This window comes from Oncorhynchus nerka, linkage group LG9a, assembly GCF_034236695.1.
Source record: "Oncorhynchus nerka isolate Pitt River linkage group LG9a, Oner_Uvic_2.0, whole genome shotgun sequence".
Lineage (NCBI taxonomy): Eukaryota > Metazoa > Chordata > Actinopteri > Salmoniformes > Salmonidae > Oncorhynchus > Oncorhynchus nerka.
The window spans coordinates 16,790,442-16,803,638 of NC_088404.1; the positions used below are offsets into that span (position 1 = coordinate 16,790,442).

A 13,197-nucleotide genomic window follows, 5' to 3' on the forward strand; every position below is an offset into this window, starting at 1 on the left:
TGGACTATTACAGCTCTGTACACTGCTGCTACTCGCTGTTTATTATCTATGCATAGTCACTTCACCCCTACCTACATGTACAAATGACCTCTAACCTGTACCCCGCATACTGAATCGGTACCGGTACCCCCTGTATATGTTCTCATTGATGTTATGTTATTGCGTTACTTTTTATTATTATTTTATTTAGTTTATTTGGTAAATATTTTCTTAACTCTTCTTGAACTGCACTGTTGGTTAAGGGCTTGTAAGTAAGCATTTCACGGTAAGGTTTACACTTGTTGTAGTCGGCGCATTGTGACAAATAAATTTGGATTTTATTTGCTTTTATTTGATTTGAATGTTCCTGAGTGGCCTAATTACAGTTTTGACTTAATTAGGTATTGGCAAAACTTGAAAATGGCTGTCTAGAAATGGTCAACAATCAATTTGATAGAGCTTGAAAGGTATAAGAAATAACGCTCCAAAAGACTAACAGCAGAAATCAACACCGAAGGTGCTTCTATAAAGTATTCACTCAGGGGTCTTAATAATTATGTAAATTAGCTATTTATTCATTAAATTATCTAGAAATGTTCAAACATTTCTAAAAATGTGTTTTCACTTTGTCATTATGGGGTATTGTGTGTAGATGAGTGAGAATTATTATTTTTTTCAACCCATTTTGAATTCAGGCTGTAACACAACAAAATGTGGAATAAGTCAAGGGGTACTCTATGAATACTTTCTGAAGGCTTCGGAAATTATTCAGACCCCTTGACTTTTTCCATATATTGTTAGGTTACAGCCTTATTCTAGAATTGATTAAACAGTTTTTTGTCCTCATCGATCTAAACTCAACCAAAAAAAGAAACTTTCCTTTTTCAGGACCCTGTCTTTCAAAGATAATTCGTAAAATCCAAATAACTTCACATATCTTCATTGTAAAGGGTTTAAACACTGTTTCCCATGCTTGTTCAATGAACCATAAACAATTATGAACAAGCACCTGTGGAACAGTGGTTAAGACACTAACAGCTTACAGACGGTAGGCATTTAAGGTCACAGTTATGAAAACTTAAGACACTAAAGAGGCCTTTCTACTGACTCTGAAAAACACCAAAAGAAAGATGCCCAGGGTCCCTGCTCATCTGTGTGAACGTGCCTTAGGCGTGCTGCAAGGAGGCATGAGGACTGCAGATGTGGCCAGGGCAATAAATGGCAATGTCCAGAAGGACAGCTGATCGTCCTCGCAGTGGCAGACCACGTGTAACAACACCTGCATAGGATCGGTACATCTGAAAATCACACCTGCGGGACAGGTACAGGATGGCAACAACAACTGCCCTCCATCAGTGCTCAGACTGTCCGCAAAAGGCTGAGAGAGGCTGGACTGAGGGCTTGTAGGCAACAACGTCGTTGGGTACAAAACCACCGTCACTGGACCAGACAGGACTGGCAAAGTCCTCTTCACTGACAAGTTGCGGTTTTGTCTCACCAGGGGTGATGGTCGTATTCGCATTTATCGTCAAAGGAATGAGCATTATACCGAGGCCTGTACTCTGGAGCGGGATCGATTTGGAGGTGGAGGGTCCGTCATGGTCTGGGGTGGTGTGTCACAGCATCATTGGACTGAGAATGGTGTCATTGCAGGCAATAGCAACGCTATGCGTTACAGGGAAGACATCCTCCTCCCTCATGTGGTACCCTTCCTGCAGGCTCATCCTGACATGACCCTCCAGCATGACAATGCCACCAGTCAATATAACTATTTGTTCAGCACTTTTGAAATGTAAAAATTATACTAATAATTTAATTTAAGCTATATTTAACTAGGCAAGTCAGTATCTCAGACAACTGAGATAGGAAGGACGCCTGTATCTTTGTAGTGACTAGGTGTATTCATTTTATTTTATTTTAACGAGGCAAGTCAGTTAAGAACAAATTCTTATTTACAATGACAGCTTACCAGTGGAACAGTGGATTAACTGCCTTGTTCAGGGGCAGAGCAGAGCAGATGTTTACCTTGTCAGCTCGTGGATTCAATCCAGCAACCTTTTGGTTAATGGCCCAATGCTCTAACCACTAGGCTACCTGCCACCCCAAAATGTACAGCGACACTATTTGTACAGTATTCTCCCTGTATACCAAGTCAGAACCATAGGATAAATTAAGGGGGAAAATAAGCAGACCATATTTGATGCTGACATTTCTCTAAAACAGATTATAGGCTACATCAAGTCAGAACACTAGGCAAAGTTCTGCGGGGAAAGGGACCAAATTATTAGGGTTAGGCACATGGCCTACTAACAGCTTTCTAGACAATATACACTTAGCATTAATTTCTTAGCTACAGTATACATATCTCCCTGGCATATTACATAATACACTGCTCAAAAAAATAAAGGGAACACTAAAATAACACATCCTAGATCTAAATGAATGAAATATTCTTAATAAATACTTTTTTCTTTACATAGTTGAATGTGCTGACAACAAAATCACACTAAAATTATCAATGGAAATCAAATTGATCAACCCATGGAGGTCTGGATTTGGAGTGACACTCAAAATTAAAGTGGAAAACCACACTACGGGCTGATCTAACTTTGATGTAATGTCCTTAAAACAAGTCAAAATGAGGCTCAGTAATGTGTGTGGCCTCCACGTGCCTGTATGACCTCCCTACAACGCCTGGGCATGCTCCTGATGACGTGGCGGATGGTCTCCTGAGGGATCTCCTCCCAGACCTGGACTAAAGCATCCGCCAACTCCTGGATAGTCTGTGGTGCAATGGAGTGAGACATGATGTCCCAGATGTGCTCAATAGGATTCAGGTCTGGGGAACGGGCGGGCCAGTCCATAGCATCAATGCCTTCCCCTTGCAGGAACTGCTGACACACTCCAGTCACATGAATTCTAGCATTGTCTTGCATTAGGAGGAACCCAGGGCCAACCGCACCAGCATATGGTCTCACAAGGGGTCTGAGGATCTCATCTCTGTACCTAATGGCAGTTAGGCTACCTCTGGCGAGCACATGGAGGGCTGTGCGGCCCCCCAAAGAAATGCCACCCCACACCATGACTGACCCACCGCCAAACCGGTCATGCTGGAGGATGTTGCAGGCAGCAGAACGTTCTCTACGGCGTCTCCAGACTCTGTCACGTCTGTCACGTGCTCAGTGTGAACCTGCTTTCATCTGTGAAGAGCACAGGGCGCCAGTGGCGAATTTGCCAATCTTGGTGTTCACCTGGCAAATGCCAAACGTCCTGCACGGTGTTGTGCTGTAAGCACAACCCCCACCTGTGGACGTCGGGCACTCATACCACCCTCATGGAGTCTGTTTCTGACCATTTGAGCAGACACATGCACATTTGTGGCCTGCTGGAGGTCATTTTACAGGGCTCTGGCAGTGCTCCTCCTGCTCCTCCTTGCACAAAGGCGGAGGTAGCGGTCCTGCTGCTGGGTTGTTGCCCAGTGTTGCTTCCTAAGTGGACAGTTTGATTTCACAGAAGTGTGATTGACTGTGAGTTACATTGTGTTGGTTAAGTGTTCCCTTTATTTTTTTGAGCAGTGTATATGTTGCAGCATACAAGACATTTCTGGACTCGTTGTTGTGCTGTGCTTATTCAAATAGGAAGGTGGAGCGGCGGTTCTTTTTGTGGGCAAATTTTGTCATCAAACTTTGTCATCAAAGTCTGGCATCCTCTGGATTTATGGTGCTTTCAAGACAGCTGGGACCTTGGAAAAAACCTAGGTTGAATCATGACATCAGTGATCTTCAGGTCAGAGGTCTAGAATGAGGCTTGAGTTGCCGATTTGGAATTCTGGATGACCATCCAAAACGTATTTTCCCAGTCAGAGCAAATTTTTTCCCCAGTTGACTTGGACTCACTGAAGTCTGAGATTTTCCAGTTGTCTTGAACGTGGCAGAAGTCATGCTGGATTGACAGCATGGCCACCGTATTCAACCTTTTCTGGCGCATGGTGTTGCGTGTGAATGTTTATCCTTTTAAGATTGGAAAAAATATCCTTTCAGATAGATGTTTTAAATCCTTTAACCCAAACTTGGAACACACACCCGCTCCACTGAATAGCAGGCATGGGACGCAAAATAGTGATTGCTTTGCAACGCTTGCAGTTAGCCACTGTTTCCTTCAAAAACCAATTACTGTTGAATTTGTGATTTCCGATGAGCACCGCTACATTTAATCTAGAATTTATTTTCATATGACAAGGATTGAAAAGGATTTGCCAGTAGATTTGTCAACATGATTCATGATGATAACTGCTTGTCTAGCTTGCTAGCTAAGGTTTGAAATATGATGTTGACAAGATCAGTCCAATCAAAGCTACGATAGATATAACGCGATTTGACAATTTTATCTGTGGCCAATGACCTTGAGCCTTCTTGGATGGGCACTTCTAATTTACATCTATTGCAGCATCCAAGGGGGCTGGAACTGCCTAGCTCGCCCTGTAGATTCTGCAGTGACGTAGTGTCCCCATGAGTGACAGTACACTGCGCCAATCACAGCGCAACTAGTGAAGATTACCAATATATACGCTCTGTATTTTCTGCTGGCTGCCCCTCCACCACAGAAAGCACTGAGATAGGCTGGAACACCTGCACTTTGGAGCTGCGTTACTCAATATAGCAAGAAAGAGACCATGGTTGTATGAGGCTTTTTTCACTCAATTAATTTGTTTTTACAGTGTTTGCAAACTGATATGTGACTCATTTATTTAATAGTTAAACAGGTGGGGCTCTGAATGACGGTTTGCCACTGTATTGGGGGCATCCTGGGATGTGCTTTTGTATGTAATTACTGTAAGAGTAAGTTAGCTAGCACGCTCTAATTGTAATGATCACATTATTTCATATTAGTCAAATTCAACTCCATCTTTCATCAAAACAGATGGCTTATTCATCACAAAATTTGATATTTGATGTTGCCATTTATTTTATGATTATTTCATTGGCAAAGTGGGCAAACTTAGGCAGGAAATGCCCACAACGAACAGTAAGCAATTGTATTCATGAGTAAAAAAAACAAATAATGAAAGAAAAGCATTGCAAGTTTGAATTTTGTCAAGTTAGTGTGGGAGAGTGGTAAAAATTATTGTTGTCGATCAATAGTGACAAACCTTGCATTGACGACTTAAATGGAAAGCTACTGAGGATGGTAGGTGATTATAGCCACTCCTATCTGTCATATTTTTAATCTGAGCCTAGAGGAAAGGCTTTGTCCTCAGGCCTGGAGGGAAGCTAAAGTAATTCCGCTACCCAGGAGTGGTAAAGCGGCCTTTACTGGTCCTAACAGCAGACCTATCAGCTTGCTGCCAGCTCTTAGCAAAAAAAATTGTGTTTGACCAAATAAAATGCTATTTCTCTGTTTATTTTTTTATTTATTTTTATTACACCTTTATTTAACCAGGTAGGCTAGTTGAGAACAAGTTCTCATTTGCAACTGCGACTTGGCCAAGATAAAGCATAACAGTGTGAACAGACAACAACACAGAGTTACACATGGAGTAAACAATAAACAAGTCAATAACACAGTGGAAAGAAAAAAAAGAGTATATACATTGTGTGCAAAAGGCATGAGAAGGTAGGCGAATAATTACAATTTGCAGATTAACACTGGAGTGATAAATGATCAGATGGTCATGTGCAGGTAGAGATACTGGTCTGCAAAAGAGCAGAAAAGTAAATAAATATAAACAGTATGGGGATGAAGTAGGTAAATTGGGTGGGCTACTTACCGATGGACTATGTACAGCTGCAGTGATTGGTTAGCTGCTCAGATAGCAGATGTTTGAAGTTGGTGAGGGAGATGAACGATTTTTGCAATTAGTTCCAGTCACAGGCAGCAGAGAACTGGAAGGAAAGGCGGCCAAATGAAGTGTTGGCTTTAGGGATGATCAGTGAGATACACCTGCTGGAGCGCGTGCTACGGGTGGGTGTTGCCATCGTGACCAGTGAACTGAGATAAGGCGGAGCTTTACCTAGCATGGACTTGTAGATGACCTGGAGCCAGTGGGTCTGGCGACGAATATGTTGCGAGGGCCAGCCGACTAGAGCATACAGGTCGCAGTGGTGGGTGGTGTAAACAAGTTAACAATAGACTTTCAGCATGCTTATTGAGAAGGGCACTCAACATGTACTGCACTGACACAAATGACTGATGATTGGTTGAAAGAAATTGATAATAATAAGATTTAGGGAGCTGTACTGTTAGATTTCAGTGCAGCCTTTGATATTATTGACCGTAACCTGTTGTTGAGAAAACGTATGTGTTATGGCCTTTCAACCTCTGCAATGTCGTGGATTCACAGCAATCTATCTAATATAACTCATAGGGTTTTCTTTAATGGATGCTTCTCTAATGTCAAACATGTAAAGTGTGCTGTACCGCAGGGCAGCTCTCTAGGCCCTCTACTCTTTTTTTTTTTTTACCAATGACCTGACACTGGCATTAAACAAAACATGTGTGTCCATGTATGCTGATGAGTCAACCATAATACACATCAGCAACCACGGCTAATGAAGTTACTGAAACTCTTAACAAAGAGTTGCAGTCTGTTTTAGAATGGGTGGCCAGGAATAAACTGGTCCTGAACATCTCTAAAACTAAGGCCATTATATTTGGTACAAATCATTCCTTAAGTTCTAGATCTCAGCTGAATCTGCTAATGAATGGTGTGGCTGTTGAACAGGTTGAGGAGACTAAATTACTCGGTGTTACCTTAGATTGTAAACTGTCATGGTCAAAACATATAGATTCAATGGTTGTACAGATGGCGAGAGGTCTGGCCGTAATAAAGAGATGCTCTGCTTTTTTGACACCACACTCCAAAAAGCAAGTTCTGCAGGCTCTAGTTTTGTCTAATCTTGATTATTGTCCAGTTGTGTGGTCCAGTGCTGCAAGGAAAGACCTCGTTAAGCTGCATCTGGCCCAGAACAGAGCGGCACGTTTTGCTTTTAATTGTAATCAGAGAGCTGATATAAATACTATGCATGACAGTCTCTCTTGGTTAAGAGTTGAGGAGAGACTGACTGCATCACTTCTTCTTTTTATAAGAAACAGTCATGTGTTGAAAATCCCAAATTGTTTGCATAGTCAACTTACACACAGCTCTGACACACACACTTCTCCCACCAGACATACCACCAGGAGTCTTTTCACAGTTCCCACATCCAGAACACATTCAAGAAAGCGTACAGTATTATATAGAGCCCTTATTGCATGGAACTTCCTTCCATCTTATATTGCTCAAATAAACACAAAACCTGGTTTCCAAAAACAGATAAAGCAACACCTCGCGGCACAACGCCTCTCCCCCATTTGACCTAGATAGTTTGTGTGTATGCATTGATATGTAGGCTACGTGTACCTTTAAAGAAAATGGAAGTAGTTCTGTCCTTGAGCTGTTCTTGACTATTGATGTTCTGTATTATGTCATTCTGTATTATATTTCATGTATTTTGTGTTGGACCCCAGGAAGAGAAGCAGCTGCTATTGCAACAGCTAATGGGGATCCTAATAAAATACCTAAATACCAAATACCAAATCTCCCTGCTAATGCACAGTTATTTCCATGCTAACAGACTAATCATGAATCTACAACCATCAACATACTGTTGTCTAATGTGCCTCCTTGTGTCTATCGTCAGGTGTTTACATTTATTGTATTTTAAATGTTTTGTCATTGTTATGACATTTGATTACAAAATACCTAGTCTGATATTGACATGGATGCGACGAATCACGAATCTACAGCCATCAACATCCTGTTGTCCTGCACATCTACAGTGCATTCAGAAAGTATTCAGACCCCTTGAATTTTTCCACATTTTAAGTCACAGCCTTATTCTAAAATGTTTTTTTTAACTCTACAATCTACACACAATACCCCATAATGAAAAAGTGAAATCAGGTCTTTAGAAATGTTTGCAAATGTATTTAAAAAATAGATACCTTATTTACATAAGTATTCAGACCATTTGCTATGAGCCTCGAAATTGACCTCAGGTCCAACCTGTTCCCATTGATCATCCTTGAGATATTTCTACAACTTGATTGGAGTCCACCTGCGGTAAATGAAATTGATTGGACATGATTTGGAAATCCACACATCTGTCTATATAAGGTCCCATGATTGACAGTGCATGTCAGAGAAAAAACCAAGCCCAGAGGTCAAAGGAATTGTCCGTAGAGCTCTGAGACAGGATTGTGTCGAGGCACAGATCTGGGGAAGGGTACCAAAAAAGGTCCGTAAGTACACATTCTCCCCAATTTTGATCTTGTCTCATCGCTGCAAATCCCCAACAGGCTCGGGAGGCAAAGGTCGAGTCATGAGTCCTCCGAAACATGACCCGCCAAGCCACGCTTCTTAACACTTAATCCAGATGCCAGCCGCACAAATGTGTCGGAGGAAACACCTATCAGTGACGACCGTGGTCAGCCTGCAGGCGTCTGGCCCGCCCCAAGGAGTCGCTACAGCGCGATGAGCCAAGTAAAGCTCCCTGTCCAAACCCTCCCCTAACCCGGATGATGCTGGGCCAATTGTGCACCGCCCTATGAGACTCCCGATCATGGCCACCTAAAGGACTCTCAGACCATGAGAAACAAGAATCTCTGGTCTGATGAAACCAACATTGAACTCTTTGGCATGAATGCCAAGCATCCCATCTGGAGGAAACCTGGCACCATCTCTACGGTGAAGCGCGGTGGTGGAAGCATCATGCTGTGGGAATGTTTTTCAGTGGCAGGGACAGGGAGACTAGTCAGAATCGAGGGAAAGATGAACAGAGGAGAGAGATCCTTGATGAAAAAAAGAGATATCCTTGATGAAAACCTACTCCAGAGCGCTCAGGACATCAGACTGGGGCGAAGGTTCACCATCCAACAGGACAACGACCCTAAGCACACAGCCAAGGCAACGCAGGAGTGGCTTCAGGACAAGTTTCTGAATGTCCTTGAGTGGTCCAGCCAGAGCCCAGACTTGAACACAATCAAACATATCTGGAGAGACATGAAAATGGCTGTGCAGCCTTGCTCCCCATCCATCCTGATAGAACTTGAGAGGATCTGCAGAGAAGAATGGGAGAAACTCCCCAAATACAGGTGTGCCAAGCTTGTAGCTTCATACCCAAGACTCAAGGCTGTAATCGCTGCCAAAGGTGCTTCAACAAAGTACTGAGTAAAGGGTCTGAATACTTGTGATATTTAATTTTATAAATATATTTATATATTTGAAAAATGTCAAAAAAATATTTTTGCTTTGTCATTATGGGGCATTGTGAGTAGATAGATGAAGAAAAAAAAACAATTTAATACATTTCAGTATAACGCTATAACGTAACGAAATGTTGAAATAGTCAAGGGGTCCGAATACATCCAGAATGCACTGTAATGTGCTTCTATTGTCAGAATAAATACCAAGCAACTGGGGCTGCTGGCTGGGCATTGTACGATCACATCTGTTCCACCTATTAAAATCAATCAATATTCCCTATGAACATCCATCAACATTCACTATAAACATCTATCAACATGTTTTAGGGTGAACGTTTTAGGTTGAATGTTTTAGGGTGTGTTGTGAATTGTAAAACAAAAAAAACACATAAAACCTGTCTTGTCAATGTGTAAAAGATGTATTGGGTGGAATTACTGTCCAGACTTGTCTTCGCTAAACTACCAATGTTTTCAATCAAATATTTTGGGTGAAGCAGTGAACACACAGCCCACATGCACTGAATTGCAAACTATTTAAGGTAATTAATCTTACCTAAGCCCTAAAATCGTCATTGTCAAGTATATTTGTAAGGGCCTCCCTTGAGGACTAGGTGTAGTTTCTAATGACTTTTAAGGCTTATATAAGAGGCAGTGACTCATACCTGATGGGGGCTCAAATATTTGAAGTGCTCTGTGACAAGTTGCAGCTGAGGATACATATTGCATTTTTAAAGTCTTACAGTCAGAAGTGTAAGCATGTAAACAACAGAAACTCAGTGAAAGAAAAGATAGTTTGATTTAGAGTCCTGGGTTTCTTGGATATGAGTAATTTCAGACAGTTGGTTAGCTTTTTAGCACTCACTATTGGATATAGACATAGTACATACAGAGTTGTAGTGGGGGATATACGCAGGGATATTAAGATGTACAGTATACCCCCAAAAATGTCATTGGGCATTGCAAATACTCATACTCATGGGAAAAAAATTTGGTCTCTCGATGTGCAAAACTGATAGAGACATACCCCAAGCGACTTACAGCTGTAATCGCAGCAAAAGGTGGCGCTACAAAGTATTAACTTAAGGGGGCTGAATAATTTAGCACGCCCAATTTTTCAGTTTTTGATTTGTTAAAAAAGTTTGAAATATCCAATAAATGTCGTTCCACTTCATGATTGTGCCCCACTTGTTGTTGATTCTTCACAAAAAAATACAGTTTTATATCTTTATGTTTGAAGCCTGAAATGTGGCAAAAGGTCGCAAAGTTCAAGGGGGCCGAATACTTTCACAAGGCACTGTATTTTATTTTACTAGGCAAGTCAGTTAAGAACAAATTCTTATATACAATGATGGCCTACCCCAGCCAAACCCACGCTGGGCCAATTGGGCCCAGCCAAACCCAAGCTGGGCCACGCCAGCGAAGCCCACACTGTGCCACGCTGGGGCAATTGTGCAATGCCCTATGGGACTCCCAATCACACCCAGTTGTGATACAGCCTGGAATCAAACCAGGGTCTGTAGTGATGCCTCTAGCACTGAGATGAAGTGCCTTAGACTGCTGCACCACTCAGAAGCCTCAGTTTGAGACAGTTGACAATTTCATGCATGGAGAGACGTAACATATTCTAACAAGTCATAAGTCAAACCAATATACCTGGATGCTGGATGTAAGGTGCTATCGACACTTAGTACAATTGATTTAGTGTCCTGAGTGGTATGTACATGAGTTCAGACAGTGTGTTAGCAATATATCACTTACTCCCGACATTTAAAAAAAATTTAGTCTTGATTTATATTGCTATGTGATTGATATTAGTTCAGGAAGTTTTTTGTATATCACTTGTTGGATCTAGACCGCAAACATACCTCTCTCATGCGTAACTTCCACACCTCATCAGAGTCCATTAGCAGGGAGCCAGTGGCATTTTGAAGCTGCTGGGACATGGCACTGGGGGCAGGGCACTGCCACTTAGGCAGAGCAAGTATGGCCAGAGTGGGGGTGATGAAGCTAAAGGTACCCCCCTGGAGGATTGGCAACCTGTGGAAAGAAAGAGGCAACCAGTAGCAATCATGGGTTAAGGATGGAATGGTCTGGTTCATCTACCAGTGGTCTGCCTGGTAGCAAATAAGATTTAAGATTAAAAGAGTACAACTACCCTGGGCTTTTTAGAACCAACAGTTGACCTAAAAGTGTATAGATGCAGATTGTCAAAGAAGCTCAAGTTAACTCGATCACGACCCAATATTATCCCAATGTCGTCTTGTCAAAGAAGCTCAAGTTAACTCGATCACGACCCAATATTATCCCAATGTCGTCTTGTCAAAGAAGCTCAAGTTAACTCGATCACGACCCAATATTATCCCAATGTCGTCTCAATGGCCACGGAATGATTCCTGATATCTGGAGCCAAGAAATGATGTAGGTGGGTAGGTGGTTGGGTAGCTAGTAAGGTAGCTGGTTGGGTAGCTAGTAAGGTAGCTGGTTGGGTAGCTAGTAAGGTAGCTGGTCGGGTAGCTAGTAAGGTAGCTGGTTGGGTAGCTAGTAAGGTAGCTGGTTGGGTAGCTAATGTAGGTGCCTATTTGCCTGATTTCTTCCACTGGATGCATCCCTGGTCCAGTATTTTTAGCCTTATACAACCAACCCATTTTGGTCTCACAACAGTTGAGATACACTGAGTGCAAAAAACAATAAGAACACCTGCTCTTTCCATGAAAGACTGACCAGGTGAATCCAGGTGAAAGCTATGATCCCTTATTGATGTCACTTGTTAAATCCACTTCAATCAGTGTAGATGAAGGGGAGGAGACAGGTTAAAGAACGATTGTTAAGCCTTTAGACAATTGAGACATGGATTGTGTATGTGTGTCATTCAAAGGGTGAATGGGCAAGACAAAAGATGTAAGTGCTTTTAGTAAGTTCCAGGCGCACTGGTTTGTATCAAGAACTGCAACGCCATTCTCAGTTCACTTGTCACGATGGCAACACCCACCCGTAGCACGCGCTCCAGCAGGTGTATCTCACTGATCATCCCTAAAGCCAACACCTCATTTGGCCGCCTTTCGTTCCAGTTCTCTGCTGCCTGTGACTGGAACGAATTGCAAAAATCGCTGAAGTTTGAGACTTTTATCTCCCTCACCAACTTCAAACATCTGCTATCTGAGCAGCTAACCGATCGCTGCAACTGTACATAGTCTATCGGTAAATAGCCCACCCATTTTTACCTACCTCATCCCCATACTGTTTTTATTTATTTACTTTTCTGCTCTTTTGCACACCAATATCTCTACCTGTACATTACCATCTGATCATTTATCACTCCAGTGTTAATCTGCTAAATTGTAATTATTCGCCTACCTCCTCATGCCTTTTGCACACAATGTATATAGACTCCCTTTTTTTCTACTGTGTTATTGACTTTTTAATTGTTTACTCCATGTGTAACTCTCTGTTGTCTGTTCACACTGCTATGCTTTATCTTGGCCAGGTCGCAGTTGCAAATGAGAACCTGTTCTCAACTAGGTTAAACCTGGTTAAATAAAGGTGAAATTAAAATTTAAAAAAAAAATACTAAGAAGGTGTTCCTAATGTTTAGTATACTCAGTGCATATTCAGTGTCATTACTGTATACTACTAGAGGGTACACGTATTAGTTCAAACCAGCTTAAATAAATAAGGTTGCAATTAGGTTATGTTTATGATACATAACTGCTGGGATGTGATAGACTCATCTGGGTGATTGTCGAGTCTTATAGTGATATAATACCATACTGACCAATCTTGCACCTGGGCTCTTCAGCTCTAACTCATGGAAACTCAACATAAGGCTTTGGACAGGAATCATTCTTAAACTGTGGTGGGCCCAGGCCCTAAACCTGTCTTCACTATACTGTACATTAGGGCATTAAGTTGTCTGGAACTTTACTTTACTTAGAACTGGAGACAGATATTTCCAAAAGGATTACCTAGATGGAAATA

The 13,197-nt window shown here is 41.9% G+C and overlaps 1 protein-coding gene across 1 annotated transcript in view; it reads right to left on the reverse strand.

Moving 5' to 3' along the window:
• The window catches only part of si:dkey-106n21.1 (solute carrier family 23 member 2), a 67,789-nt gene that overhangs the window by 38,396 nt on the left and 16,196 nt on the right, over window positions 1-13,197 (reverse strand). The window contains exon 4 of the mRNA XM_029667429.2: window positions 11,088-11,259. Coding sequence (XP_029523289.1) covers window positions 11,088-11,259 — 172 coding nt within the window. The remainder of the gene's footprint in view (window positions 1-11,087; window positions 11,260-13,197) is intronic.